Below are 27,740 nucleotides of genomic sequence, written 5' to 3'. Positions count from 1 at the left end.
GGAGTCCTAGCTTTTCTTGCGAGTAAATAACACCTTGGAGTTTTTCAGTGGATCACAATCTGCCCCCCCTCTGTACCAACACACAGTGTGCAGAGATTGATGACCTCTCTTTGGAAAAAATTGAGGAAATTGGTTTCTTGGTGAATCAGTTGCAAGCATTGCTTCAAGCTCTCTCTCCCCATGTTCTCTGTCACTCTCCATTGTAAACCACTTGTTTCCTCATGGGAGAAGCCGGCCTCTCCTCTCTTCCCTATTACAAATCTATCAGTGTGCCACAGAGGAGAGCACACTTCCTTTAAAGGGAATCAGAGGAGCTGATTTGATGCACCGCCGCTGCTGCTGCTGCTGCATCAGCAAGCACATCTTTTCAGGGACCCATGTGGTCAGAACAGAGCTTGCAACTTGAACTTGTGTAATTGCCTCTGCTTGTACATTGAGTAAAAAAAAAACATAGGGCAAAGTCAGGTGAAATGACATGAAAAGTTAGCATTTTATGATATTTAGCTGCTAAAATTAAAAGTGGCAGGTTGAAAATATTGTGCTAATTTGTTTTAATTTTGCTCTGTCATCCACAGCGATTATCCATAGCCAAAGAATTTGGGGACAAAGCGGCAGAACGGCGAGCCTACAGTAACCTCGGCAATGCCCTGATATTCCTGGGCCAGTTCAACACAGCCACTGAATACTACAGGTGAGGAGAGAGGAGAGTCTGACATCTAGTGGAGGAAAGGGAAAGTGGATATCTGCATGTGACTGAAACAAATCTGATGCACGACACGAGAACTCTTAAAATACCATAAAAAGGGCTGTAGGACTATTTTTTCCATTTGTTTTCTCCTTTTCTCATTCACCTCTTTGTTACCTTCTACATGTTCAGTGTTTCTTTCACTCACTTTATCCCTCTGTTTCTTTTTAAAAATAAATAATAAATTAAAATAAAATAAAATAGGGGGTGAATGAGTATTACCCTTGTCAGCAAACCAACTAGTGTATCTGTAGAGGTTCTGTCAGAATTCTGTTGTCATAATCAAGAGTGGTAAACTCATAATGAAGATGTTGGTATTCATATTTGTTAATGTTTCTGGTCTGGTTAAAGTAATCCATAAAAGGCGATCATATTTTGTAGAACCTACCCTCCTGTCTTTTTAATGAGGTACCTTATTTTCTCTAAATCTAAATGCGTCATCCTCTTGTTTCTTTGTCTATAGGAAAACTCTGCAGCTGTCCAGGCAGCTGAGGGACCAGGTGATGGAGGCTCAGGCCTGCTACAGCCTTGGAAACACCTACACTCTTTTGCAGCAGTATGAGAGGGCCATAGACTACCACCTGAAGCACCTGTACATAGCTCAGGAGCTTACTGATAGGTAGAATGAGCAATATCTAACGCATATGCACAGACATGCCAGAGTACAGGAGTAGTTTTTAAACATCTGTCTGTATGTTCATGTCTCATTAGAGTTGGTGAGGGCCGTGCCTGCTGGAGTCTGGGAAACGCATACGTGTCTTTACAGAACCACAAACAAGCTCTCCACTACGCCCGAAAGCACTTGGACATCTCGAAAGAAGTGAGAAATTCTCAAAAATGCCCCTTTTGGTAAAGTCTTCCTGCAATCAAACTAATGTGACCCATCTGGACCCTGCCTCTTCATTTCCTCCTCAGATCGGAGACAGAAATGGGGAACTGACAGCCAGAATGAATGTGGAGCAGCTGATGGAGGTTCTGGGGGTCAACGAGAGCGACCTTTCACCATCCAGCTCAGAGTTTGAGATGCAAGGTGACACTCAAAGATTTTGTTACCGTCAAACAGAGCCAAGCCAGCTGTTTCCCCCTGATTCCAGTCTTTAAGCTAAGCTAAGCTAACTGGCTGCAGCTTCATATTTAAAGGGACTGTTTGTAACTTTTTAAGCGTATAAATGTACCGGGTCGGCACACATGCGCGTTCGCATATGCGCGCTCGCGTGTGGCCGGCGTCCCCGCTCCTCTGCCTGCTTGCCTTCACTCAGACAGCGCGCGCGCAATATCTAGTGAATGTACAGTGGACGTTTGTGCAGAAATAAATGCTGCAGCTTCACCAGACAAACGAGAGGTTTTCCGTGTTTTGTGAAGTGACGGGACTCTGCAGAGAGAAACCTTGTCATCTCATTACCGACCGGGTGCCGGTGTCTCCCTGTTCACTCCGGCTGCGGGCGGAGAGAACAGGAAGACACACTGCGGAGCCCCGCTGCTGAAGCCTGCGATGAGGCAGGAGAAGCAAACAAAGTATCAGCATTGATTCATGGAGAGACCTTCGTCTGGTCAGCTAACATTACTGCCAAGCAGCTGAAATATAGAGTGATATTGCGGTTTTAGCTGACGTGTGTCGCCTCACTGTTTTGAGCGATGCTCGTTCATGTCTATGTAGAGCGAGCACAAGCACGAGCCCGACGCTGACTTTCGTAGATTTCACGGCCACAGGTGTCGCTGTTGAGAAGAATTACTGAAAGTTACAAATAGTCCCTTTAACAGACAGACATGAGAGTGGTATCAATCTTCTCATTTAACTCTCGGCAAGAAAGCAAATAAGTGTATTTTCCAAAATGTTTAACTATTCCTTTAAACAAAAGTATAAATATATACACACACACACACACACATACAAATTCACAGAGCGGGAGAGTCTGATTTAAGAGATCCCTTCATTTACAGTATGTTTGTACAGTATGTACTCTCTATTGAATGTTAGTATTGGGATGATACTGAAAAACTCTTTAAAAACTAATTATAGTTGTTCAGATAATGAGATAGGCAAACGGGCTAAATGTAGCAGATTTGTGGTCTTTAGTGTTACTGAAGAGCTTTTATTGCATTTTATGAAGAATTGTCCAGGTATAGTGGCTATTTTTGTGAGCATTACCTTAGAATGTCACCGGGGAAACACACAGTATGCTACAGCATGCAAAGCACAATATCCTTTATAAAGTAATAATTTAGTTTGTACATAACACTTTAGGCTGTGCTGATTTTAGGTGTACTGCTTGATGTGTGTATCTCTCTTAATGATTTATTCTGCTTTAGTTTTTGTATAATGTGGGATGTTTAAATCTATATGCAACCATAGGTTTGGTGAAACAAACAAAGAAATGAATCTTGGGACTCAATGCGCTGAAGACTTTAGGCCATCAGTGATTTATGTGCACTGTAACCTTATTTCTTTAACATTACGTAAGCGAGTTACTCCGTGTCCTTAGTAATGGCAGAGGGAGAGGGCGCGGCAGATGTAAAAGCCTGTCTCTGTGTGAGTGTGCTTGTATTTGTGTGTGTGTGTGTTTAAATGTGTCTGTTTGCGCTCTGCAAACCGTGGTTAGGGAAAGCTGTCTCGGAGCTGCACGTGCTCTCCCATTTCATAGAAATGGGAACAAAAAATAATGTCCATTGAGCTCCAGTCACGTTTATAATTGTTTATAAACGTGACTGAAGGGGTTAATTAGTAAATGGGCATTTATAAATCACCTTAAACTACAGACAACATACTTTAAAATCTTTGTTTCAGTAGTTTTTAGATTCTGCTCTTTTATCTTCTATGTTTGACAAAAATAACATTTGTTGGCTCGAGCAAGCTGACTGGAATACTGTTTGTGTACACAAGGTGGCCATTTAAATGTAAAACCAACTTAAGGTGAGACAGACATCACAGGCATACAGTGTCTGTTATGTCTGAACTGAGTCTAAATATGAGAGAAAGCAATGGGTGTGTATATTTTTGGGGTAAAATTCTTGACTTTACCCCCCAGCCTCAGGAAGATGGTTTGATTCTAAAGCATAGTCTGCTGTCAACATTATCCTCAAATATGATATAGATGCCCTCCAACTCACGTGATTGAGAGCAGTTGAAAATGCATAAAATGAAGCTTGGGAGAAACTGTACAATCTTTATCTGTAACAGTCAGCCTGGCTTTTTGTGGGATGTTTGCTTTCATGAACCCTCCTCCGGGCAGAATCTCACACCCATGTCCTACATTTCCCTCTCTGGTGCGGAGCTGGCAAACAGACTCTTATTCAGGTTGTTTTGTTGTCTGTCTAGACCTCGTATCCACACTGAACATCACAGGGCAAATGCTGACATGAGAAAAAAACAAAGAGCGCCTTGCGTGCTTGATTTGTAACATTTATTATGTGTTTTTTTTTCTGTAGGAGCGAGACCCAAATTCACCAAGAGAAACAGCATGGACAGCGTAGAACTGTGGAAGTACTCTTCAGATAAGGTGATCTATCTCTCACATTTCAGCACGACACTCCAGAGAGAAATGTGCCTGTAAATGTAGCCCACACACACACACATCTCTCCCCAAAGCGTTATCAATCCCCCCTCTAACAATGTGTTCTTTTTACTGCAGAACGGTGAGAACCAGGACTTGGAAAGTATACCCAGGAGATCCAAGAGTCAGCTGTCCCAGCCAGGCAAAAGAAAAAACTATCCTGACAGCCAGTCATCAGATGAGAGGCCGTGGTTGGACTCTCCTCTAGACACTGATGACATCACTGTGCAAGTCCCGCCTCCAGTACCAGTGAGTAGCTGCAGTATATTTTCCTCATTAGCTTCTTATTCTGACACGACCAGTGTTTCAAGTGGAAAAAAAACCCTCTCTTATTCACATGTTGGCGTGTGTATCGGCCGGTATCAGCAATCTCTTGTGACTTATTCCTATTTATTCATTATTTCTTTAAGCATGTTGTACTGTGTCAGTCATAATCAGCTGTGATTTTATTGCCATATTATTATACTTGGGCTGTGCATCTTCTATAGTAGGCCTATAATACTTCAATAATATTCCAGCTGGAACATCATAGGGTTAAGGTGGTGTGTTTAGTGTTAATAGTTAAAGGGCTTTCCTATATTATTTGTGGCATATAGTCGGGTATCATTCAGGAGTCCAAGTAAGGATGATCCTACATATTATGCAGCAGGATAAAGAGACACATACTGAATTTATACAGTGAATAAAAGATACTAGGAGATATTGGGTTGGGGGGTCCTCCCCCAAGAGAAATTTGAAGGTTTTTGACTTAAAACTATGCAATTTTACATCATTTTGGACCATTATTATTACTAGTTAAATGATTATTTTATTATTTACACATATCACAGCCTTCGTCTGAACATTTAATTCTTCTGGGGAAAAAAAAGCAGATTCAGAAAACTTTTAAATAATGTTTCATTCATTATAATTGTTCACAAATAAAAATAGTTATGACGAACAGTTCACTAATTATTTTACAAAAAGGGACGTGAACATTGTATTGGTAAATACAATACATTGCATTGAAACTGATTATAAAATGTAAGTTTTGCACTTTCTTATGCCACACATCACTGCACTCCTAATAGTGTCCAAAATTCAAGTACTTCTCAGTTTTGAGACTTAGTTAAAAAGCCTGAGGATAAAGCAATAAAAATAGGTATATTATTATTTATTTTTTTTGCTGACAAAAGACAAAAAAAGACTGCTGAAGCTCTACAATTTATTTCATGCCTCAGAGTATTAAACACCCCACCAAAATCTGTAATAACCCCTGCCATAAATCTAAGATATGCCATCCTTTTAACTCAATCAGGGATGGGTTTAATTCCTCTCCTAGAAAGCATCAAGGGGACCTGAAATGCTGACTGCTGAATTCACCTACCTACTTTTTCCCTTCTTGTCTGCTCATCCCCCTGTCCAAGATGCCTTCAGGGCTTCTGCTTTAAAGAGAAAATGAGAGAAATTAGAGAGATTAAATTGGGAACATTTCCCTTAATTTCCCACGAGGTAATACAGTAATATGTTAGAAGTCAGATACAGGGTAAAAGGTGTCTTCTCATTAAATGCCAACAGTGCTCCATTTGCTGTGAACTAGATTCCTAATGAATATGCCGTTTCACAGCTGTTATGTATCCCCTAAAATCCTGTGCACCCACAGCACCTAATCGTGCCTTGCTTCTGAGGCTTTCTATGATAATTGTTGTAATCAGTGAGCTGACAGGCTAGAAAAGAAGTGGAAATTGCCGGGCTGCATGATGATAGTTCATCACGTGGGATTAGAATGCTAAATGTTGGTAATCCCGATGACATTGAAGCATCCCCATTTTCTCAAATCTGCCAATCTTTTAAAGCCAGCTGTGTGTCAGTGAACTCTCTTTCCTGAACTTGTGATTTCTTTAGGCTGTATCTTCAGGGGCAGTTAAAACTTTGTGGAACCATCAAATGATCAGTTTCAGTATCAGATTGAAGTTCACATTCTTTTTTTCTTAAACCTGGAGTAGGCGAGATTGGAGCAAATACGATTTAAAAAAGTGATTTTTATAAAACGGTCGCTATATCGTGACAGTAGTACATGAAACAGGTAATCTGAAAAAAATCATGTTCCTCTGGTGTTCTCCGGTGCTCCTAACGGTATCTGCAAGATTTCACATACCGGACTCAAACTAGCAGTCAGAGCTGATCTGAGGTCCACTGTCCATCTGCTGTCTATGAGAGTCGGCTGTCAATCACTCGCAAACTCCGACCAAACAGTCAAACTAGGCAGTGCTGATCAAATATGAATCAATATTCTGTTACGTTAATGCCTATTTCTCTCCTCAGATGTTTTCAGAATCATCTCGTAGTGCACGGTTTAGCTGTAAAATGAGAAAGTTTGTGCTGCCGCCATTGTGAAATCTGGTGAAGGAACGCAAAGTTCCGGTCACATGACCGGATCACAGCCAACAGGAACGCTCTCTCTCAATGAAATGACCTGTGATTGGTCAAAGTCTCCCGTTCGGGCTAGATTTTCTAAAGCCTGAAAACAGAGCCATGAGGAGGTGCATAAGTCTAGTTATCTCTCAGAACACTTGAATTATAATATGCTGAAAGGTTATTATGGAATTTTTGCCCAATGATGTTAAAAATATACTGCCTACTGCTACTTTAAGAGCCAGTTGAAATCATGTCAGGGTGCAACAAACAACTTATTGGTCAACAACAATGTCAATGCCCCATTGGTTGTCAGTAGAGCAGTTTCACATTTTAAAGCAAGAAATTCAATGTATAGTCAAAGTATACAGTATATCAATCAATCAATCAATCAACCAAACTGTATTTGTATAGCACCTTTCGTACAGGTTGGTGCAGTTCAAAGTGCTTCACAGATGACCGACAAGCCGAAAGTAAGACCGAACAAGTGAACCGTGAAAACAACAGAAAAAAGACAAAAAAATGTATCAATGAGATTATTTGAGACCAATGCACGAGAGACAATAAACTTATAAAAAAATAATTTATAAAATAGAATTAATAATTACAATAATAGTAATAGTAATAAAACAGTGTGAAGTAAAAACTAGATTATTAAAATAACAATAAAATATAATAAAATTATACAAATATAGGTGACTACAATCTACTACTCATTTGCTCATTCCGGAGCTTTCCACTATATCACACAGTCTTCATCAGCCGAATATACGGTATATAGATTATTACAATTTTAGTTAATTTATTATAAATGTATTTATTATCTGACACACCAGGGCTGGGCAATAAACACAATATATATTGTCAAAACAATATAGAAATGTCTACTGTATATATGTTTTTACATTGTTTCTATCGCGATATAGGTTAGTAATATATTTATTTATTTATTTATTACTCTATAATTTCACTTAAAACTGTCCATTTTGCGCCCACGTTCTTAAAACGAGAAAATACTCAGGCTACTTTTCATTCGTCACGTATTTAATCAACACAAAAATAAGATTTACCATTTGTTTATTTCATATATTTATTTATTAAATTACCAGAAAACCTGCTATATCATGATATACTGTATATCGTTATCAAGATAGGAAATGATCTGTATCTGAATAGAAGATTTTGGCCATATTGCCCAGCCCTATGACACACTTGTAGTCATACCATTAGCTAAGCCACGCCCCTTAGTTACTGTTGCTATGCCTGTCAAGCTTTCCATTCTCCCACGGTAGTCGGCTAGAATGACAACTGTTGCTAGTAGATTTTGTCAGCTGTAGCTACCTAGCTGATGAAGCTAACGTTACGAAAACCCTGCAAAAGGGTCTTAAATATGCAGCGGATGGAAACATACATGATATAATACTTAAAGACTGAGGCTTCGTCCGAAATCTCACGCTATGTACTACGTTCTCAATAGGTGTACTATCGTTCAACATACTTTCGTGTGAATAAACAGTATTATGTATCTTTTCGGACGCACTGAACAGTAATTTACGTCGTCACTTCCTGAGAGCCTCCTTGCCGGTTGGAGACGGTTTGTGAGAATCAAATTCTGAATTAATTTAAAATATATACTACGCCTAGTAAAGTGAAATCTTATACTTACAGTTAAATTGAAGCGTTATTGACGTCACAGAGCTGTCCGTCAACGTCCGTTATGAACGTCGTCTTCCCCGCCACATTGCATTGTAGGATATTTATGCCGCCGTAGTGTACAGCGTTGCATACTGTAATATTTCACCGGAAATTGTATGCAATTGTTATACTATTGGTTTCATACTAAAGTTTCGGACATACTAAAATATCTCACATACTAGCGTACTAAATAGCATTTTAGTGTGGAATTTCGGACACAATCTGAGGCTGAAGCTGCATGTTTCAGGCAAAAAGTCGTCATCCTTAGTTTATGATCCATGTAGGAGACATGGAAATAAAGAAATGTCATTCAGAGTAGAGCTAGTTTAAAAATACATTTACAAAAAACGAATTAGTATTATAAGTATGAAAAGTAAAAAGCAACGATTGGACAACTGCTGTTCAGGGGAGCGAGTGAGCAAGTTAGCGAACATTCACTTGAGGATTGTGTTTTATGTTTTTAAATTGTATTTAAGTTTTCCTTTCTTCATCTGTAATGAATTGAGACATGAACATATGCGGTTAGAAAGCACAACGGTGATAATATCTAGTCATCAACTTGCCTTTGTCTTTTATTCTCTCCTCCATTCACACACTCGCTCCGCCTCTCTCTTTCACACATAACTTCATTTCCCTTCTTCTCTCATTCTCTTCCTACCTTTTTTTTTTCTCTCTCTTTCTCTCTCTCATCATCATCACCATCATCACGTGTTCCTCTCTCTCTTGTTCTGTCCCTTTGGCCTACTTGATTAATTGGACAATAGAGAGAGGGAAGTGAGGAGATCCTCACAGAGACCTCGGGACCAAGGACAGAGGACGGAAACTGATTTAAGTCACGGCTGATTAGTGTGCCAAGAGCAAGTCAATAATAAACATGGACGAGTTTTTAATATGTATTTCAGAAATGGTATATTATATAGATTTGAAGAAGTGCTGACATTGGTGGTTCTTGTCATTTGAGGGTAGTTGATCTCCACTGGCTGCCACTGATGGCATGCAATTTACTCATGACTGTACCTCCGCAACCATCTTTCCACCCCCTCTCTCTCCCCCTCTGTTGATAATGTGACCTTGATCACAGAGCTGCTACCCTCCCCACAGGGTCAACCCCCTCCACCCCCCTGCTTCCCATAATGAGTTGTTTTCCCACAGTGGGTGAACGGGACAAAAATGGCCTGCAGAGGGAGAAAGAAAAAGAGAGGGAGAGACGGAGTGGATGGTCGACATTAAAAGACGGCTGGGAACAGAGGGATGCAAAGAGGAGAGGAAATTAGAGGGAGGGAGTCGAGCACAGAGAGAGAGAGAGAGAGAGAGAGGGAGAGAGTGAGAGAGTGAAGTGGTGGGTGAAATAAGGGGAGAAGGAGGTGTTAGCCAGGCGTGTGGACAGAGCGAGAGGGAAAGAGAGCTCCAAGAGAGAAAGAGAGAGAGGGATAGATAGAGGACAAAGAAGAAGTGCTGCTGGTAAGATACTTCATTTCTGTTTTCACAGCTTGAATATCACCATGGTGCTCAGGATACCAGAGGTTATTAACTTTCTTTTCCTTTACATTATTGACACACGTGACTGCGAGTGTATTTAGATATTTGATCCTACTTTCAGGGACAGTGTAAGTGAAGAGCTTTTTTTTATAGTAAATAGTACTTTGTTTTGAAGTGTAGTTTGTTTTTCAAAATACAGAAAAGTTTCAAAAGAAGAAGAGAGAGGATTCCTAGAATAGAGCGGAGTGAAATCAGGTGTCTGCTGACGCTGACCTACTTCACATCTCGCTGTAAGGCAAAGTGGTTTTAACTTCATCCACCAGTAGGTGTCGAAGATGTTGTATATTTTTCTGGCTCGGTGGTACGGTGGAATACTTGTAATTGTGAATGTTGTTTGGGGGGTAGTTTGTTAATGCAGCGGGGGAGGGAAGTGGATTCAGAAAGCTTTTCTAATGGGGAAACTGTTTTCGATCTGTGATGCTTACTTTGACCTCGTCTCCCATTAACCTGGCTTTTGGACCAGGGGTGTTAGAAAATATCGAAAAAATCTAATATCGCGATATGTCTTGTGATACTGCATCGATTCTCAAATCGATTTTTATTAATAGTTTACAGTTTAGTCAATACTTTATTTCATTTGCAATAAGATGCGCCCTCTCTGTGTATCTCAAAGTAGTGCTATGATGTTAGATTTTACAGGGACTGTGATAAATGCAAATGCAGATCCCTCTGTTCTGACTGCACAAAAAAGTCAACTTTTGTTTTTACTCCGATTTTATGCATATGTGTTCTTTATATTATCACAGTTTTCCTAAAATCAGATAAAAAATATCGCAATATATCGCCTTACTTACAGTATCACACTATACTGCAATATATTGAATTGTAACCCCTGTATCGTGATACGTATCGTATCGCCAGATAATAATAATATATATTTTTTTCTGTCTTTCAATAATGACTACTTCAAGTCTTACATATTTATTTTTAAATTATTTTTATAATATGTTTTTTTAATTTTATAAAGAATATTATAGTTACTTACTCTTAGAGTAAGTTGATTAGTAATTAATGTTTAAATAATCATTTTCTTTCTAACAATTTAAGTATATGTGGCTTAATTTTATTTCAAATAATTTTGAGATTTTATTGCTTCCTTTTAAAGTTTTGGCCACAGACTAGATTTGAACACTCTTTGAGATGCATTGTGTTAAAGATATAAACTCTCAACGTTCCCAGTTTTAAAGCTTAAAGGAAAAAGGTGATCAGAAACTTGTTCCATGAGGCCGTTTTAATTATTTATGCGGTTAGGTTTGCTGAGTAAAAGTCAGAACAGGTCTGTTTGCTCTTCATATTTCAGACTTATTTATCCAGATTTCTTAGTAAACTCCTTCTTAGAACTGACCCCGGGCATTTCTGAGTAGAGCCCTTGAAATTGGAAGGATAAGAGGGAGGAATTCAGCATACTGTAGTAGTTTATTTTGTTTAGAAATACAGATGTACGTTTTTTTTTTTATTTTGTTATCTGATAGTTTGTCTATAGTTTTATATGTTCTCAGACCATTTTTCTGTAGGCCAGCAGCTTAAGTTTTATTTTGTGTACAACTCATTTTATTGCCGCTGTCCAGTAGATTAGATCTCATTCGGTATCATAACATCGCAGACTGGTCGCCTGAATATTTCAGCAGCGCTGGTCAAACATAATAAATTCCACATCTGCTTTGCTGGCTCAGTGTATCTGTAGCTGAAACATTATTAATGCATATGTTGTTGCAAAGCTTAAACACATTAGCTAGAGTCTGTGACGCCGGGTGAGAGAGCAACTCTTGGTGTTAAAGCAGCGCTGTCAGAGGCTGACTAGACGGGACGATGTAATGCAGTCAGTCAGTGATTGAATTATTGATCAGCTGATTATTGATTCCTGCTAGAGTATATGCTCATTTCCAGCCCTGCCAGCTAAATCTGAAACCAAGGACAGTTGGTGCTTAAAAGTTCCATTGCTCATGTGAATGTTTTAACCAATGAAAACTTAACTTTTAAAATAACTTTTTCCTTATTAGATTGAGAAACTAAATAAAAAATATTTATTTTATTTTTTATTTTTTATTTTTTTCAAAAATATAAACAAAAACTAGGGATGCACCGATCCAACAAAAAATCTTCAAAATTAATTCAAATTCAGGTGTAAACTGTTTTAATGCAGTAACAAACTGGTCAAAACTTAAACAGAAATACAAATTCCAGTCTATAATGAATATGGTATATAAACATAAAAAATTAATCGAATAGATCGGCCCCATTGTCACTGATATTCGATCCAGCTGTTTGAGTCAGTATCGGCCCGATATCCGATCCTGTATCGGTGCATCCCTAAGTACATCTATTACAAAGTAACGGTACATATATTAATATTGTATCACATTCAAGTAATAACTGATCAACATGCTCCATGGCGGCTGCAGCTATATCTGTTGATATTTCCATCTGCTGTTTCAGGGTACCACTATACAGTATGTGGGCCATTTTACTTAAAGGTCCCATATCATGCTCATTTTCAGGTTCATACTTGTATTTTGTGTTTCTACTAGAACATGTTTACATGCTGTAATGTTCAAAAACCCTTTATTTTCCTCATAATGTCGGCCTGAATATACCTGTATTCACCCTCCATCTGAAACACATTTAGAATGTTTACGTTTAAAACTGTGTAAAGGGTCTAAATATTGTATATTTGTGACATCATAAATGGGCAGAAATCCTAACAGCTTGTTTCAAATGCAGAGTTTTTGAATACAGGCTGTGTTTATTTCCCTGTGGATTGAGTGTTTCGATACTTTCACAGTATTTATATAGGACTTAAGCCTGCTTTATAATAAAAAAACATGAAAATCTCACTTTTTTATAATATTGGACCTTTAAATACAAATGGGTTGTTTATTTTTACACGACATTTTATGATATTGTACCACCTTCAGTATCTGGGCCAAGGTAGTCTCACCAGGAAGTCCATCCCAATGCGAGTTAATCAAAGTATTTTTTCTCTTCCACAAACTGGACACGTTGAAAATCCTCATCCTCATGCAGCTCTACGCTTCTATGCAGATAATGTTTTCTTGTATTTAGTAGGAAAATGGTTCAACATAATTAGGTAGTCCAGTAAAATCAGAGACTAGCTTGGAAACGGGGCAGAATTTCTTTCATAATATCCATATTCAGTCTTTGTCTATTTGTGCTGACCAGACTTTCTCATCATTTCTCTTTCAGAAGCTGGGCCGTGACCCGTCCGATGAAGACTGCTTCTTTGACCTCCTCAGCAAGTTCCAGAGCAGCCGCATGGATGACCAGCGCTGCCATCTTGATGATCCGCAGAACGGAGACAACGGAGAAGGTGACGAAAACTCCGTGCTGTCCCTGAATGAGATAATAGGTTGGTTGAGAAACCTGTTCACACGGTGATTTGGTCCTTTATCGGCTATTTTAAGGGTAGAGACACTGCAGGTGAATAAGGGTAAACATTATTAACTAAGAGATACCAGCATGAAACTTCCTCAGTTGATTACTGACATTAAGACAAATATTTTTTTGTATTGCAAGTTTTCTGAAATGTCCTGTTTAGATATGCAGATGAGGCATTATCTTATCAAATATGTGCTAACTTGCATACATTTCCAGAATGGAAATCTGAGCATTGGATGAAGCCAGGTTCAAAATTCTTGTTTCATTTTGTTGACATGTTTGAGTCAAAGGATTTTACAGAGGGGATTTTGGATATCTCTTTTTATCACTCCATAAATCAGGCAGCCATAAAAGCCATAAAAAAAAAAAAATTCGCCATTTTTTTAGGAATAAAATGTTGTATTAATCAGGCTATCAATGATATATGAACAAACATAATTAACATAAAATAACATTTAAGAAATAGGTATCATGAGGTATCATCCGGAGGGAGCGAAAGAAAATGGATGGATGGATAGATGGATGGATAGATGGATGGTATCATGATGAAACTTCCCCACTTGATTTACTTACATTAAGTTTTCAGAAACTCTATGTTTAAATATGCAAGTGAGGTGTTATCTACTGCAGACATTTGGAGAATTTAGGAGAAATCTACAGACGCAAAAAGACAAAGTGTCTTGAAATAAACACCTAAATGTGCATTTTGGAGCCTAAAAGAAGACATGATATGGAGGCAAAATAGCCCCAAAATCTCAAAATTGACCAGTGCATGAAAAAACAACATTATTGCCTGTAGTGTCTGTCTCCCCTTTAGGACGCTTGATCTCTTTTTTAATAACTGGACTCTTCTCTCTCCTCCTAGATTCTGCAATCACCACTTCCCCCCAGACGGAGGAGCTGTTTGATTTGATTGCCAGCTCCCAGAGCCGCCGTCTAGATGACCAGCGGGTTAATGTTGGTAACCTTCCAGGCCTGAGGATTACCCATAACAATCTGGGACACCTGGTGGGAGAGGGAGATCATCAAGAGCCCAGCGACGACTTCTTCAACATGCTCATCAAGTGCCAGGTATAAGGCCACATGTTCACATGTGACAATCCTCTTAGATTCTTCATTATTAGTCTTACAGACAGTGGAGATTGTTGTACGGGGGATAGAGGAAGTTGCCCAGATAACTCAATTAGTCACTTTACACCACAGTGGGCCTCAAACAGGAAGTGATATACACAAAAAATGTTGACAAATTTTAGTTCATATCCACAATTTGTTTTTATTTTGTTATTACCCATTGATTTCTGGGATTCACCAGTGTTTTCTTATTTTTGCTTGCTTATGCTTTTCTTAGGTAAGAGACAATTTTACGAGTGGTTGAGAGCACTAGTGTGTACTCTCACTCTGTGAGCCTTAAAATATTTAATTGCGATTAATCGCACACTTTTTATCAGTTAAAATGTACCTTGAAGGGAGATTTGTCAAGTATTTAATACTCTTATCAACATGGGAGTGGGCAAATATGCTGCTTTATGCAAATGTATGTATATATTTATTATTGGAAATCAATTAACAACACAAAACAATGACAAATATTGTCCAGAAACCCTCACAGGTACTGCATTGAGCATAAAAAATATGCTCAAATCATAACATGGCAAACTGCAGCCCAACAGGCAACAACAGCTGTCAGTGTGTCAGTGTGCTGACTTGACTATGACTTGCCCCAAAACTGCATGTGATTATCATAAAGTGGGCATGTCTGTAAAGGGGAGACTCGTTGGTACCCAAAGAACCCATTTTCATTCACATATCTGGAGGTCAGAGGTCAAGGGACCCATTTGAAAATGGCCATGCCAGTTTTTCCTCGAAAAATTTAGGGCAAATTTGTAGTGTTATTTAGCCTATTCGTACAACAGCCTTTCCAATCTAAATGCATCTATGTTTCTGACTTGCAGTCCTCTAGGATCGACGATCAGCGGTGCTCCCCACCAGAAGCAGGCCCCCACGCCCCCACAGTGCCTGATGAAGACTTCTTCAGTCTAATCCAGAGGGTGCAGGCCAAGCGCATGGACGAGCAGCGCGTCCACCTGCCCTCGGACGACCAGGACGACCCCGAGTCCCCCGACCTGGAGCCACCCGGCGGTTTTTCCAGCTAGGACTGACGGGTGAATAATGCTGCGTAACTTCACGTCAAAGAAAATAAAAAGCAGAAGAAATGAAAGGGGAGGGGGGGGGATGAGCCAACATTTAAAAAGACAGCACTGAAGGGTGAACTAACAAGATTTTTAATAACAAGACGAATTCCATGTGCAATAGGTGGTGCCCTGTCAAACGTTGCTCGATGTGTAATGTTCTAAATGTGTTGTTAATGTAACGGGAAGACAAGCAGAATTTTAAGCTCGGTGGCGTGGGGAAGAAGATGTTTGGGGGTAACATGAAAAAAAAAAAAAGTACTCAATGCCTTAATCAGCATTTATTTTTCAGACTTAAGATTGTATTCCCTGTATTGTCAGATGTGTTCTGTAGAAGCACATGATGGTTATACAGTGTAATATGGAGACCTACAGCATCACAAAGATTGAATGATAGGAACAGAGTTGATGAAAACATCAGAGACAGATTTGCACTGAAATCTAAACCAGTTTTATAAAGACATGAATGATAATCTTAATACCAGCTGTCTTTATCAAACAAATCGTACTCTGATCAACGCTGCTTTTATCATCCATTGTTTGTGGTTCACACGTCTCATAGAAAGCTGGTGTTATTTGTGCAGTAACAGTATTAGGGATCATCATCCAGTGTTAAACAACAAGCTGCTTTTGGTCAGTTTAAACTTTTCCACGCTTCGTTTTTTTTTTTCTGACTTGGACACATTTAAAAATTGACCGACCGCGAGATATGATTTCCCACATAAATATTTATTTATGTGCGTTTTTTTTTGCATTTATAAAAAAATGCATCTCTTCACACAGTATGCGGTAACCTTGGTTACCGAGCAAACGACATGAAACAGCTGCTTCTTTTAGAGATCCGAGATTAGAGTCGTGTGATAATTCAAGCTCCAGTTAAATGTTCCTGCTTAGCTTTGAAAGTAACGCTGCCCATAAATGTCCTAAACATCTGATAACAGACTACTGCTTACTTGCCATTATTATCATTACTTAACATAGAGATAGAAGCATATGGGTGAGACGGATGTGTCATATTTCGATGAATCTATAATACCATGAACAATATTGAAGCACTTATTCTAGGTTGTGCTGACAGTGTGCTGCCTCCCTGTGGTCAAAACCTTGTATTACCGCTGTGAAATCCAGAGTACAATCTATTGGGGATAAAATGCATTCCCTTCTCTTGAATATGTGTAGGACAACATTATAATAATAATAATAATAATGATATTGCGATACAGTACAAGTATGATGATTATGAGAATTTTTCTCTGGTTTCAGCAACAAAGTTTTTCCAACTTGTACCATAAATGAGGAGATTTTTTGGACATTGTTTCATAAATGTTACACAAACTTCAGAAAGATCTGTATAATGGTACTGTAAAAAAGAAAAGAAAATTTGACCGTACCGTATGGGCTTGCTTTTTATTCAAAAATTGCATACCTCATTTTTGTACCTCAAAGCTCATGAACCTGAACCGGGATGGATCGTGTACCAAGTTCATAGAGGTTATGTTTGATTCATCTATCTTTGATAAACAACGCATTGGGAGCTAAAGTTAATATTTTTCTTTTTCTGTTTTTTTGTGAATTAACATTTTTAGAAAGTACCCGGTACGCTTCTATTTGTCTTTGCCATAATTTGTACATATAAATATATTTTATATTTATGTTCCATTTGAGGACATGAATATGTCCCCTCATGCTTTTAATAAAATGTTTCAGATGTTTATTTGGGCTCTGTTTTTATTTAGTTTTGGCAAAATCAGGAACAGCGTAGCTTTTGTTAAGTGTGCACACATCAATTTCTCTTTTTAAAGAAGACCTATTATTCTCATTTTCAGGTTCATACTTGTATTTTGGGTTTCTACTGGAACAAGTTTACCTGCTTTAATGTTAAAAAACCCCTAAAACACACACTAAAAATACATTTTTCAAGCTGTGCTGCAGCACCTCTTTTCACCCTCTGTCTGAAACGCTCTGTTTGAGCTCATGCCCCCCCCCCAACCCCTCCATTAGTCTGCTCTGATTGGTCAGCTAACCCACTCTGTGTGATTGGTCAACTGAACTAAACTCTTCGGACTCCGCTCCAGCTCCGCTCTAACTAGCTTTGTTTGAGGGCGTGCCAGACTAGCCGCTAGACAGGTATTATGCAAATATGTTACTCCGTGACATCACCACGTTACGGAAGAAAAGGCGGGACTTCAAGCAAGGCGTTTCAGACAGTTAAGGAGCAGTGTTTCTGTGGGGGGGGGAGTAACTCCCTTTTCCGTGGACTTAGGGCTTTCTAACTTTGCAGACCTTTTACATGCACAAAAAACTATACGACACACTAAAGGAAAGGGAAAAAGCACAAAAGCATAATAGGTCCTCTTTAAGCTTAGGAAAATTACACGAGTAACACTGATTTTAAAGAAATATCACATGCGGCACATTGAAAAATTATTGGATTTCCCAAACTCTAACCTTTAGTAACAAAGCATAAAGGGTTTACCAAACGTGTTGATTTACTTCCAGTTTGGTTGCATCACCAAGATTAAGTGGCAATGTAATTCAAATACAAAGTCCACGCGAAAAGGAGTTCCTCTCCCCCACAGAAACACTGCTCCTGAACTGCCTGAAACGCCTCTGCTTGAAGTCCTGCCTTTTCTTCTGTAACATGGTGATGTCACCAAGTAACACATTTGCATAACGGCTAGTTTGGCACGTCCTCAAACAAAGCTAGTTAGAGCGGAGTCCAAAGAGTTTGGTTTGGTTGACCAATCACAACAGAATGGGCCAGCTGACCAATCAGAGCATACTGGACTTGTCGGGAGGGGGTGGGGGCAGGAGCTCAAACAGAGCGTTTCAGACAGAGGGTGAAAAGAGGTGCTGCAGCCTCTTAACCTCTTTAACCTTGACATTAAAGCATGTAAACTTGTTCTAGTAGAAACTCACAATACAAGTATGCACCTGCAAATGAGAATAATAGGTCCCCTTTAAGTCATGAAGTATGTCTAATTTATCTCATAACAATAATGATAGTTTCTTAAATTCCAGTTTGATCAATGACAACCACTTCAAAAATGATTATTATGACACCAACACCGACGCTATGACATAATCTTTCCAGTTTCCAATATTCTGCTCGGTCCGAATAATAAGTGAAGCACAAAATGATACGAGTATAACAGAATGCTGAACCCCCCCCCCCGCCTCTAATTTCACCCATGCCTCCTCATGTCCATCATCCTCTCCCTCCCTCCCTCCCTCCCTCACACTCACATCCATGCCCTCCCTCTCCTTGCCTGTGCTTCCTCCCCTCTTACCCAGAATGCAGCGCGGGCTGAGCAGGCTCAGCTGAGCTATAAAAAGGGATAGCGAGGGGGAGGGAGGGCTGCCGTGCAGTAGGAACTGTGCAGACACACACACACACGGGGATCCAGGGACAGCAGCCCCCTTGCACTGGGATCTAGAGCCACAGCGCGAAAAAGAGAGGTCAGTACAGAGGACAAAGGCTCCATAGAGGAGGAAGCATGGAATGACAGGGAGAGGGAGTGACAAATGGAGAGATGTCAGAGAGAGGGAGAAGGAATGTGGGCAGGCAAGAGTGGGCAGGGCTGTTTGATGGGATGGAAAGCGAGAATATAACAGTAAATGTTGAGACACTTTCTGTTTAAAATGGTTGTCAGAATCAGGCATTTCTGCATAGTGCAAAGGCACATACCTCTCGTGTGTCATTGACACTGATGGCACTCAATGCATGACACAATTGTTTTGCTAAAAAAAGAATATGTATTAGCATCATTTCCTCCACTGCAGGTGGTTTTGCCTTCACTCTAACAACACATTATCCTCCACCTACACCCATTAAAGGTCATTTTCGTGCAAGCTTCTCTAGCCTGTTAATTCCACAGCCATGCTTCCAGCCCTAGTAACGGTCATTAATATCTGATTAGGGGCTGAGTACTATTGATTCTTGTGAGCGGTGGGCGCACTTTAATGTGTGAAACAAAAGCTTTGCAATTTGGAACACAAACATCCTGTCCACAACAGCTAACACAGACATTATCTCGCTCCATCCTTCCTTCCACAAACATCATGGAATATCTCCCACTGCACTGACGTCAAAGAGTCCCCTGTTCTCACCCTTAAAGGAACAGTACTAGCTCAATTAATTTTGCCTTACAGTAGTAACCAATGGTAACACAGAGAGAATACACTAATACATCGTGTGCCCGGTACTTTGTTTTTACTCCTGTTGCTTCTGCTGTCCGGGGCAGTCGGTGACAGCTTCATCCCCATGTGCTTTTTGAGAATGGTCGACACGCTATGCCTTTAACAGCTGAGGCTTTTTTTAGCAGGGACGAATTTTAAAAAACGGTAATAAGACATGAGGGTGGGACGGGTCGGGTGACTAACGTTGGGGTGGGGGTTTGTGGGGGAGTCCAGAATATTAAGCCTATATTTCAATTCAGGGATAGAATTACAAAAATCATGTGCTTCCATATATCCAGTTACACTCTGCACACTCAGTCACAGACAGTACATTATTTATGCAATTGTAAGAGATCCATGCATGTTATATCCTATAGTTCATTCACAGGGCTTTGTCCTCAACACATCTATATCTCCAGCACTGATACAGCCTCTGTTGGGAAATATTAACACAATCACACTACTATGTAACGTCTCGCCGCATGGTAGGTTTCCGTTCCACAATTTCATGCAGCATTGAGCGCGATTCCCACACACCGAGAGCCATGAAATGTTGTTTGCAGCATATTAGATCAGAACACCTCTGACATGCCAAAGACCCGGGAGATGACACCATAATAGGCCAGAGGGAGGGATTCCCAAAACAGGATCTGTGCTGACTCAGATGCAAGTGACATTTAGGCAGAAGATAGGGGTTAAAGGCCCCCACGACATAAAACTGGACACTTGAGAAGCGGCACCACCGGTGCTGAGGAGTGTCGCATGTGAGAATCAGAGAACAAGCTGGCAACATTTGGTGTAAAGTATTTCTTAAAGGTGAATCAGGAAACATGTGGTATAGCTCTAGATAACAATCTTTCATTTGGACCTTGAACAGTATATATAGTATAACTATATATTTTTTTTCTCTTTGCTGCAGTCTCTAGCTACAATGGAACGACTCATATCGCCTCTCTAATGCCGTACATTCCTTAAAGCTGGTTTATCAACCTGGCGCCATAGTGACAGATTTGTTTGAATAGCAGGCATGTGGCAAGGGAGCAAACAGCCACATTGTCAAGAGGTCAAATTCAACTGCAAGAAAGTACGGCCAAGAAGGGTGTAGAATTACCCGTCAAGACTTAGAGAACGAGTCATGATTATAATCAAGATGTTAATGATATTTGTAATTATAATTGTGTGCAGTATGCTGTTTCCTTCCTTTGACCATGCCAAGCTTGGAGCTCAGACTGCAACCTAAAGATATCAGTCCGTTGCCCCAATTGTCACAAATCTGGTCTTACAAAACTCTATTACTTACTTGATGAACATAAAGTAATAACAATAATGCATTTATTTATGTAGCTCTTTTCAAAACAGATGTTACAAAGTGCTTCACAAGACAATAAAAACAGATAAAGTAAAAAAATATATATTGTAACTGTTAAAACAGAACATATCAATAATAATAAAGTAGTAAAATGGTAGAACAAGGTGATAAAAATAAATATATATATACCTAAATGTGTATAAATATACACATGCATACACACACATACATACGTATATATACCCATAGTATACACATATACACGTGTGTGTGTGATTTAAGTAGCAAATACAACAGGCAAAACTGGAGTGTGCATACCTCTAGGGAATATCACTGCAACATAATAGTACATGCAGGTAGTATATAATTCATATACTGCACATTTACAGGTGGCATAAGGTACTATTCTGACAAACTAGTGTCAGATATCAAGGCAAGTTTATTTATATAGCACATGTCAGCAACAAGGCAATTCAAAGCACTTTACAAAAAAATAAACATTAGAAGCAATGAGAAACACATTATAAAAGATCAAATAAGACAACAAATACGATAAAAACAAAATGAAATAAAATACACAGAATGCATAACATAAGAAGTCAGAGGGACGTAGCTGTATTGAAGATATAGAAAATATTTAAAATACGTGCAAAATTGAGAGCTGAATTTCAATCAAGGCGTTGTCATATTTGACCTATAAAACTTCCTGACAGTCAAAGATAGATACCACACTAGGTGCTTATTCTGGCACGTAGGCGACACCTGTTGAGCTAAATCTTAAAGTTATTTAAAGTCGCTTCTATCAAACACACTCATTTTGAACCCGAGGCACATGACGCTGAAGATATCTGTTTCCACATGCCAGCACCAGTGACACCCCCGGTCTCCTTCCTCCTCCTTCTTCTGTCTTTAAGTCTAAAGCTGAAAGAGAAGTGTAAACAGGAAACCTTTCTTTAGATATGTTGAGAATATACATATAATGTTGAGAACACTTGATCAGTGATGAGACACACTGTAAAAGATACTTACTAGGCCTATTAATATTATGCTCTATGAGGCCACATCGTAAAGTCTCTATGTTACAAACTGGGAAACCCACAGAGAAAGAGGCTGGACTCAAAATGCACGACTCAGATCAAGACAGATCCAATCAAACAATCTTTACTTGCCAAACAGGTTCAGTAGTCAGATAAGGCAACCAGAGCCAATAAGGGTAAGGCAAAAACAGGCAGAAAAAAAACAAGATAACCAACACTAGGAAGTTGCAGGAACGCTTGACTTGGAGGACAAAGACGAACTGGTAAAGAGACAGGGAAACAGACAGACTAAAGGTATAGGCAAAGGTGAAACCAATAGGGGCGGGGTAGGTAATCACACAGGCAGGAAGTGAAGTTTCTGAAACGAGAGGAGAGGTAAGTAACACAATATAAAACAGGAAATAATAACAGAATAGAAAGAATAAAACACATAACCTAAGGAGCAGGACGAGACATGACACTTTACTGAAAAAAATAATTACTAACTGCTCCAATAACTGTTCCTTGAAATATTTTTAGAGATGCATATGTGAATACCAACAGTAACATTACCAGCAATACTAATGCTAATACCAGCTTACTTCTGTAGATGTGTTTATGTGTTTGTGAGGAGGAAGTGAAGTTGAATTGAGGTGGGTTTCTTGTGTTAGTGTTGTGTTATTACACGGTACAAAGTATTCAAATAAAGAACGTTTTAAACCAATATTGATTCTCTGAATAGATAACACAGTTATGTAACACTTGTTTGGAAATGTGTTTGGAGAAATAATTGTTTGACCTTGAGTTAACACTTTCATATTTCAAATTTCATGGTAATTAGGTGATAATAAGCAAGTAAATTACTGCCAAATTACCCCAATATTTACCTCAAAATTTATCGAAAATTATTTTTTTATGAACGTTATTTAATAATTATATTCCGCTATTTCCCAATAGCTGGTAATTTATTTAATACATTTCCAGAAAAAGAATACAAAGTGAATTGCTTTATTTCCATGTCTGCTGGTAAATAGATAATAATTAGCAAATAACTTCTTTGAATTTTAATAAAAAAACTTCCTGAATCATGACATTAGCTACCAGGTTACATTAGTTTAGACTATAAGTCACACAATGGTGAGATTTGTGTCTGATCTAATAGATGTGTCCTCTATTAGTCTTGGTTTTTCCACCTCCGATCAAGCTTAAGGGCCCTATTTTAATGATTATATGCTTTTTTAGCATATAATTATTAAATCATGTTTACAATAAAGTACTTTTCAATACATTCGGAGGTAAATATTGGGATAATTTGGCAGTAATTACAAAGAAATTTTCAAACAGGTGTAACCGACCTTGATTATGTTACTTCAACAATAGAAATAAGCAGTTGTTGGGACTATGTTGTGTGATTTACAATGGGAATCACTTTATTTGGAGAGTCCAAAGTTAATTTTTGAAAAAGGATCAAATGATAAAAAAAACAAAAACACGATCAACAAAGTGGCAGTGTGGCTTTTCACATAATACAGAATGTTAGTTTACCATACAGCAATGGACTCTCTAAATAAAGTGTAAATTCTATTAGACTGCCTTTTTTAAAAACAATATCTGCTTTAGTGAACTTATTTCCTTTTTCTGTGTCCTTTTCTGTCTTTCAGTTGAAGGAAATACTCGTCTAACGCAACACAATGGCAGGTAAATAATACATCATGTAGGAGATGATACTTGATGATGTGTGAAGTTAAGCAGAAGCCGACTTGGTGTGTTGTCTTAGACGCTACTGCCCTCCTATGGTGATTTTTGAGAATACAGTCATGGTCTTACATTTTACATTTTACTACACTGGGGCCTACTTAGATATGGTATTCCTTTTTAATAAAAAAACAGATGTTTATGTTATTACATGTTATTACATTATTACATAAATTAACAACATAACATTGTATAATAATGCAATTATTTTATGATAAAGTTGCATACATTATCATACAATATAGTTAGGAAGAACATGTCAAAAGTTTGTCTTTTCATTTGTAGCTCTTTTGTTAGATTTAGAACTCAGACTCTTCCTGTAGTTCCCTGTGAACAGTTATAACTGGCTTGATGACAGGTGACAACAGTTGCCATAGCAACACTGTTTGAATAATAAGATAAACCTACACAAAAGCAATCACAGTCAAAACAGGCTAGTGGATCAGGAGACACTGAGCTCTGCAACTAGAAACATGGGGAATATCTGTAGTGTTTATCCAGCTGTATGCCATTCCTCCACATCTGACTGTCGAGATGGTTTGTTCCAAACATCTTTTACTCGTGAATTTAACCTTTTTGTTCATCTATTTGTTTATTTTTGGTTAGAAGAAAGCTTTGCCATATCACATACTGTATATGGACTCCTAACCTCTTTTGTACATGCTCATTTCAGACAAAATTAAAGATGCCAAGATCATCTTTGTTGTGGGTGAGTACAGTCAGAATTTTGTCTCATTTTGTAACAGAAATACTGCTAAAAAAAACCCAAAACAAACAGCTGTCCCCCTTTTGCTATACCAATGCTGTTTGTCTGTCTTTTTCAGGTGGGCCTGGCTCAGGAAAGGGCACCCAATGTGAGAAGGTAGTTGCAAAGTATGGCTACACCCACCTGTCATCTGGGGATCTGCTCCGTGCTGAGGTGGCTTCTGGCTCTGATAGGGGCAAGCAGCTCCAGGCCATCATGCAGAAGGGAGAGCTGGTGCCCCTGGTAAGAGAGCGGCACACAACAGTCCTGCAATACCTTCATGAAGTTTATAATGTTCAGTTTTTGTTGAAACGGTGTTAGAGCAGCTGATTAAGGGGGATTTGGGCTATTAAATAGGCATTATCAGTCGCTATAAGCCCCATAGATGTGGGTCAATAGGGACCTACTACACCCACTAGTAGGTTTTATCATCTATTTACATAAATCACCGAAAGACAGTATAAAAGAACATGACAGCGACCTCCAGCGACCGTAGTAATCATGAGGGGCTGTACACAATATTTTTCCCTAAACTTAACTAAGTGTTTTTTTTGCCTAAACCTAAAGAAGTTGTAGTTTTGTTGCCTAAACCTAAAAAGGTTGTAGTTTTATTGTCTTAACCTATAATAAGTTGTAGTTTTGTTGACTAAACCTAAAGAAGTTGTAGTTTTATTGCCTAAACCTAAAGAGGTTGTAGTTTTGTTGCCTAAACCTAAAGAAGTTGTAGTTTTGTCGCCTAAACCTAACTGTGTTATTGTCTAAACCTAAATAAGTTGTAGTTTTATTGTCTAAACCTAAAGAAGTTGTAGTTTTATTGCCTAAACCTAAAGAAGTTGTAGTTTTGTTTCCTAAACCTAAAGAAGTTGTAGTTTTGTTGCCAAAACCTAACTGTTGTTTTTTCTAAACCTTAAGACGTTGTAGTTTTGTTGCCTAAACCTAACTGTTGTTTTTTCTAAACCTTAAGACGTTGTAGTTTTGTTGCCTAAACCTAAAGAAGCGTTTTTGTTTGTTCCAAAGGTGATGTTTCATTCACTTTTACAACGTATTAAGCATAGTAGGCCCCAAATGACCCACATCTGTGGTGTTTATAGCGACTGATAACACCTATTTAATGGCCTGATAACAGTCAAATCGGGTGGTTATAGAGGTGTTTATTTAACTCTATGATAATTCTGGAGGATGTAGTTTGTGGTGCTGCTGAATTGTATTGCATTATACAGAGAGGTGTTTCTGTTATTTTGCCTACTCTCACTGATAATAGAAAGACCTATCAGTATAATAAACTGAGTGTATTTTCTATCAGAAGAGCCATATCATTGTGAAGGTTGATCATAATGTCTCGGGCTTGCTTTCAGGACACAGTCTTAGACATGATTAAGGACGCCATGATCGCCAAGGCTGATGTCTCCAAGGGCTACCTTATTGATGGCTACCCCCGTGAGGTGAAGCAGGGCGAGGAGTTTGAGAAGAAGGTAGGAGAGGGCATGAGGTGTTGGTCCTGTAACTCATTCCCGTAAAAAAGAAAAAAAACTTAAACAAGCAAACTATCTTTGATCCCAGATCGGCAAACCCTGCCTGCTGCTGTACGTTGACGCCAAAGGAGAGACCATGGTCAAGAGGCTGATGAAGCGTGGTGAGACCAGCGGCCGCGCTGATGACAACGAGGAGACCATCAAGAAGCGCCTGGACTTGTATTACAAAGCGACTGAGCCAGTCATCGCCTTCTACGAGAGCCGCGGCATTGTCAGGAAGGTGCGTATCACGACTGTGATGGTGAACATTTAAAACAAAAATGTGAATTGTGTGTAAAATCTAACATTTATTTTATGTATCCTAGGTTGACTCTGAGCTGCCAGTGGATGAGGTCTTCGGCCAAGTCTCCAAAGCTATTGATGCATTGTAGTAAAGCAACATAACTAGATGAGCTGTGTCTGGTTCTTGTTGTTTTATTTTTTTATTTGATCAGTAGCAATTTCATAAGGACAAAACTACAGAAATAATACCCTTCCCACTCATCTTGGTTAAAAAAAACCCTGAAGGCCGTTAAGGATCAAAGATGCCTTAACTCTCCTCCTACTCCAGAAGTAGGAATCTACACGTTTTAATCTCACACAACAACGAATCTGCTTAAAGCAGCGTCTGAAAATGTCTTTATATAAGTGTTTTCTCCATTCTGTGCTGAACATGTATGTGGATCTATCCGAGGGACATCTCAAAAGCTACAGTATACAGGAGGTGTCCATCTCCTATAACCTTTAAGGCACCATGCTTACTCTGGGTCAAACCTGCACTTTACACAATCTTATTTCCCACTTTAACCCTGCCATATAGAGTTTAGAGTTCATGGGAAAAGTCCTTTATGATTGTGCCATTGAAAAACAGCAGAGATCACCCACTGTGGACAAACTGGTGAAACTCTGTATACATGTAGCCGACATTCACAGATCTTTTAAATTACTTTTCTCAACCATTATATTACATTATTTTCTAATAATCCATTTACAACTACTGTATATTTAAAGCACAGAAATTGTTTTTTTCATCAAGGTGCACACATGTAACATAGGTGTTTATAAAGTGGTATATGGAAAATTAAAGTATACGGAAAAACATATTTGAATTTGTTTGTTAGCTGTTTGAATTTTTGGAATATACAGTCATATTAATAAGTATGAAAATAAGAATTGTTGTGAGTTTGTTAGTTTAGAATGAGCCGTTTATATCTACATAGGGAGCAGGTCCTCTTCACGAAACCGGCTGCCATGTTTCTACAGTAGCCCAAAACGGACAAACCAAATACTGGCTCTACATAGGGCCATAGTTCTCCTACACGTGATATACAGAAGAAGTTCAATAAGGTCTCAGTTGGTTGTAACCGTAGACTGTATATAAAGATGGACAACATGACAGCTCCGCAAAACAATCTGCAACCTCACCGTTCGATGCCACCAGATCCTACACACTGCACCTTTAAAAGATGCAATTTATAATGACATGCAATCTATATTATTACTATTTAACTGTACGCAGACGGAGAAGAGTAATCCTGGACAAACACACATACACACACACACACAAACAAGACAATGCATCATGGTTGAAAAAGGAAACGTTTTTCCATTCAGACAACATGGTCAAGGTGCTGGAGCATGTAGACACAACAGGATGCAGGACACGCTGCTACAGCAGCAGTTCACCACTGTTATTATAACTTTTCCTTTGAGCCC

The 27,740-nt window shown here is 38.9% G+C and overlaps 2 protein-coding genes across 4 annotated transcripts in view; both read left to right on the top strand.

Moving 5' to 3' along the window:
- Nucleotides 1-17,223, top strand: part of gpsm1b (G protein signaling modulator 1b) — a 39,507-nt gene extending 22,284 nt beyond the window's left edge. Inside the window, exons 6-14 of one of the 2 annotated variants that reach the window (XM_037752957.1) lie at nt 576-691; nt 1,209-1,364; nt 1,457-1,565; nt 1,661-1,775; nt 4,172-4,242; nt 4,375-4,545; nt 13,129-13,252; nt 14,186-14,391; nt 15,273-17,223. In XM_037752957.1, the coding sequence (XP_037608885.1) occupies nt 576-691; nt 1,209-1,364; nt 1,457-1,565; nt 1,661-1,775; nt 4,172-4,242; nt 4,375-4,545; nt 13,129-13,252; nt 14,186-14,391; nt 15,273-15,473 (1,269 nt within the window). In that variant the 3' untranslated portion in view covers nt 15,474-17,223. Of the gene's footprint in view, nt 1-575; nt 692-1,208; nt 1,365-1,456; nt 1,566-1,660; nt 1,776-4,171; nt 4,243-4,374; nt 4,546-13,128; nt 13,292-14,185; nt 14,392-15,272 lie in introns of both variants that reach the window. The other variant, XM_037752956.1, reaches the window with a different exon arrangement.
- A 1,597-nt stretch (nt 17,224-18,820) lies between these two features.
- Nucleotides 18,821-26,437, top strand: ak1 (adenylate kinase 1). 2 transcript variants are annotated; one of them, XM_037752120.1, is made up of 7 exons: nt 18,821-18,968; nt 23,675-23,711; nt 24,442-24,477; nt 24,593-24,756; nt 25,869-25,985; nt 26,074-26,265; nt 26,351-26,437. In XM_037752120.1, the coding sequence occupies exons 2-7, from the start codon at nt 23,705-23,707 to the stop codon at nt 26,414-26,416; spliced, it is 582 nt and encodes a 193-aa protein (XP_037608048.1). In that variant the 5' UTR covers nt 18,821-18,968; nt 23,675-23,704; the 3' UTR covers nt 26,417-26,437. The 2 variants fall into 2 exon arrangements, with proteins under 2 accessions (XP_037608048.1, XP_037608047.1); XM_037752119.1 differs by lacking the exons at nt 18,821-18,968; nt 23,675-23,711 and adding an exon at nt 24,187-24,305.
- Nucleotides 26,438-27,740: the final 1,303 nt, after the last annotated feature.

Source organism: Sebastes umbrosus, chromosome 19 (assembly GCF_015220745.1).
Source record: "Sebastes umbrosus isolate fSebUmb1 chromosome 19, fSebUmb1.pri, whole genome shotgun sequence".
Lineage (NCBI taxonomy): Eukaryota > Metazoa > Chordata > Actinopteri > Perciformes > Sebastidae > Sebastes > Sebastes umbrosus.
This window is presented reverse-complemented; position numbering and strand designations above follow the sequence as displayed.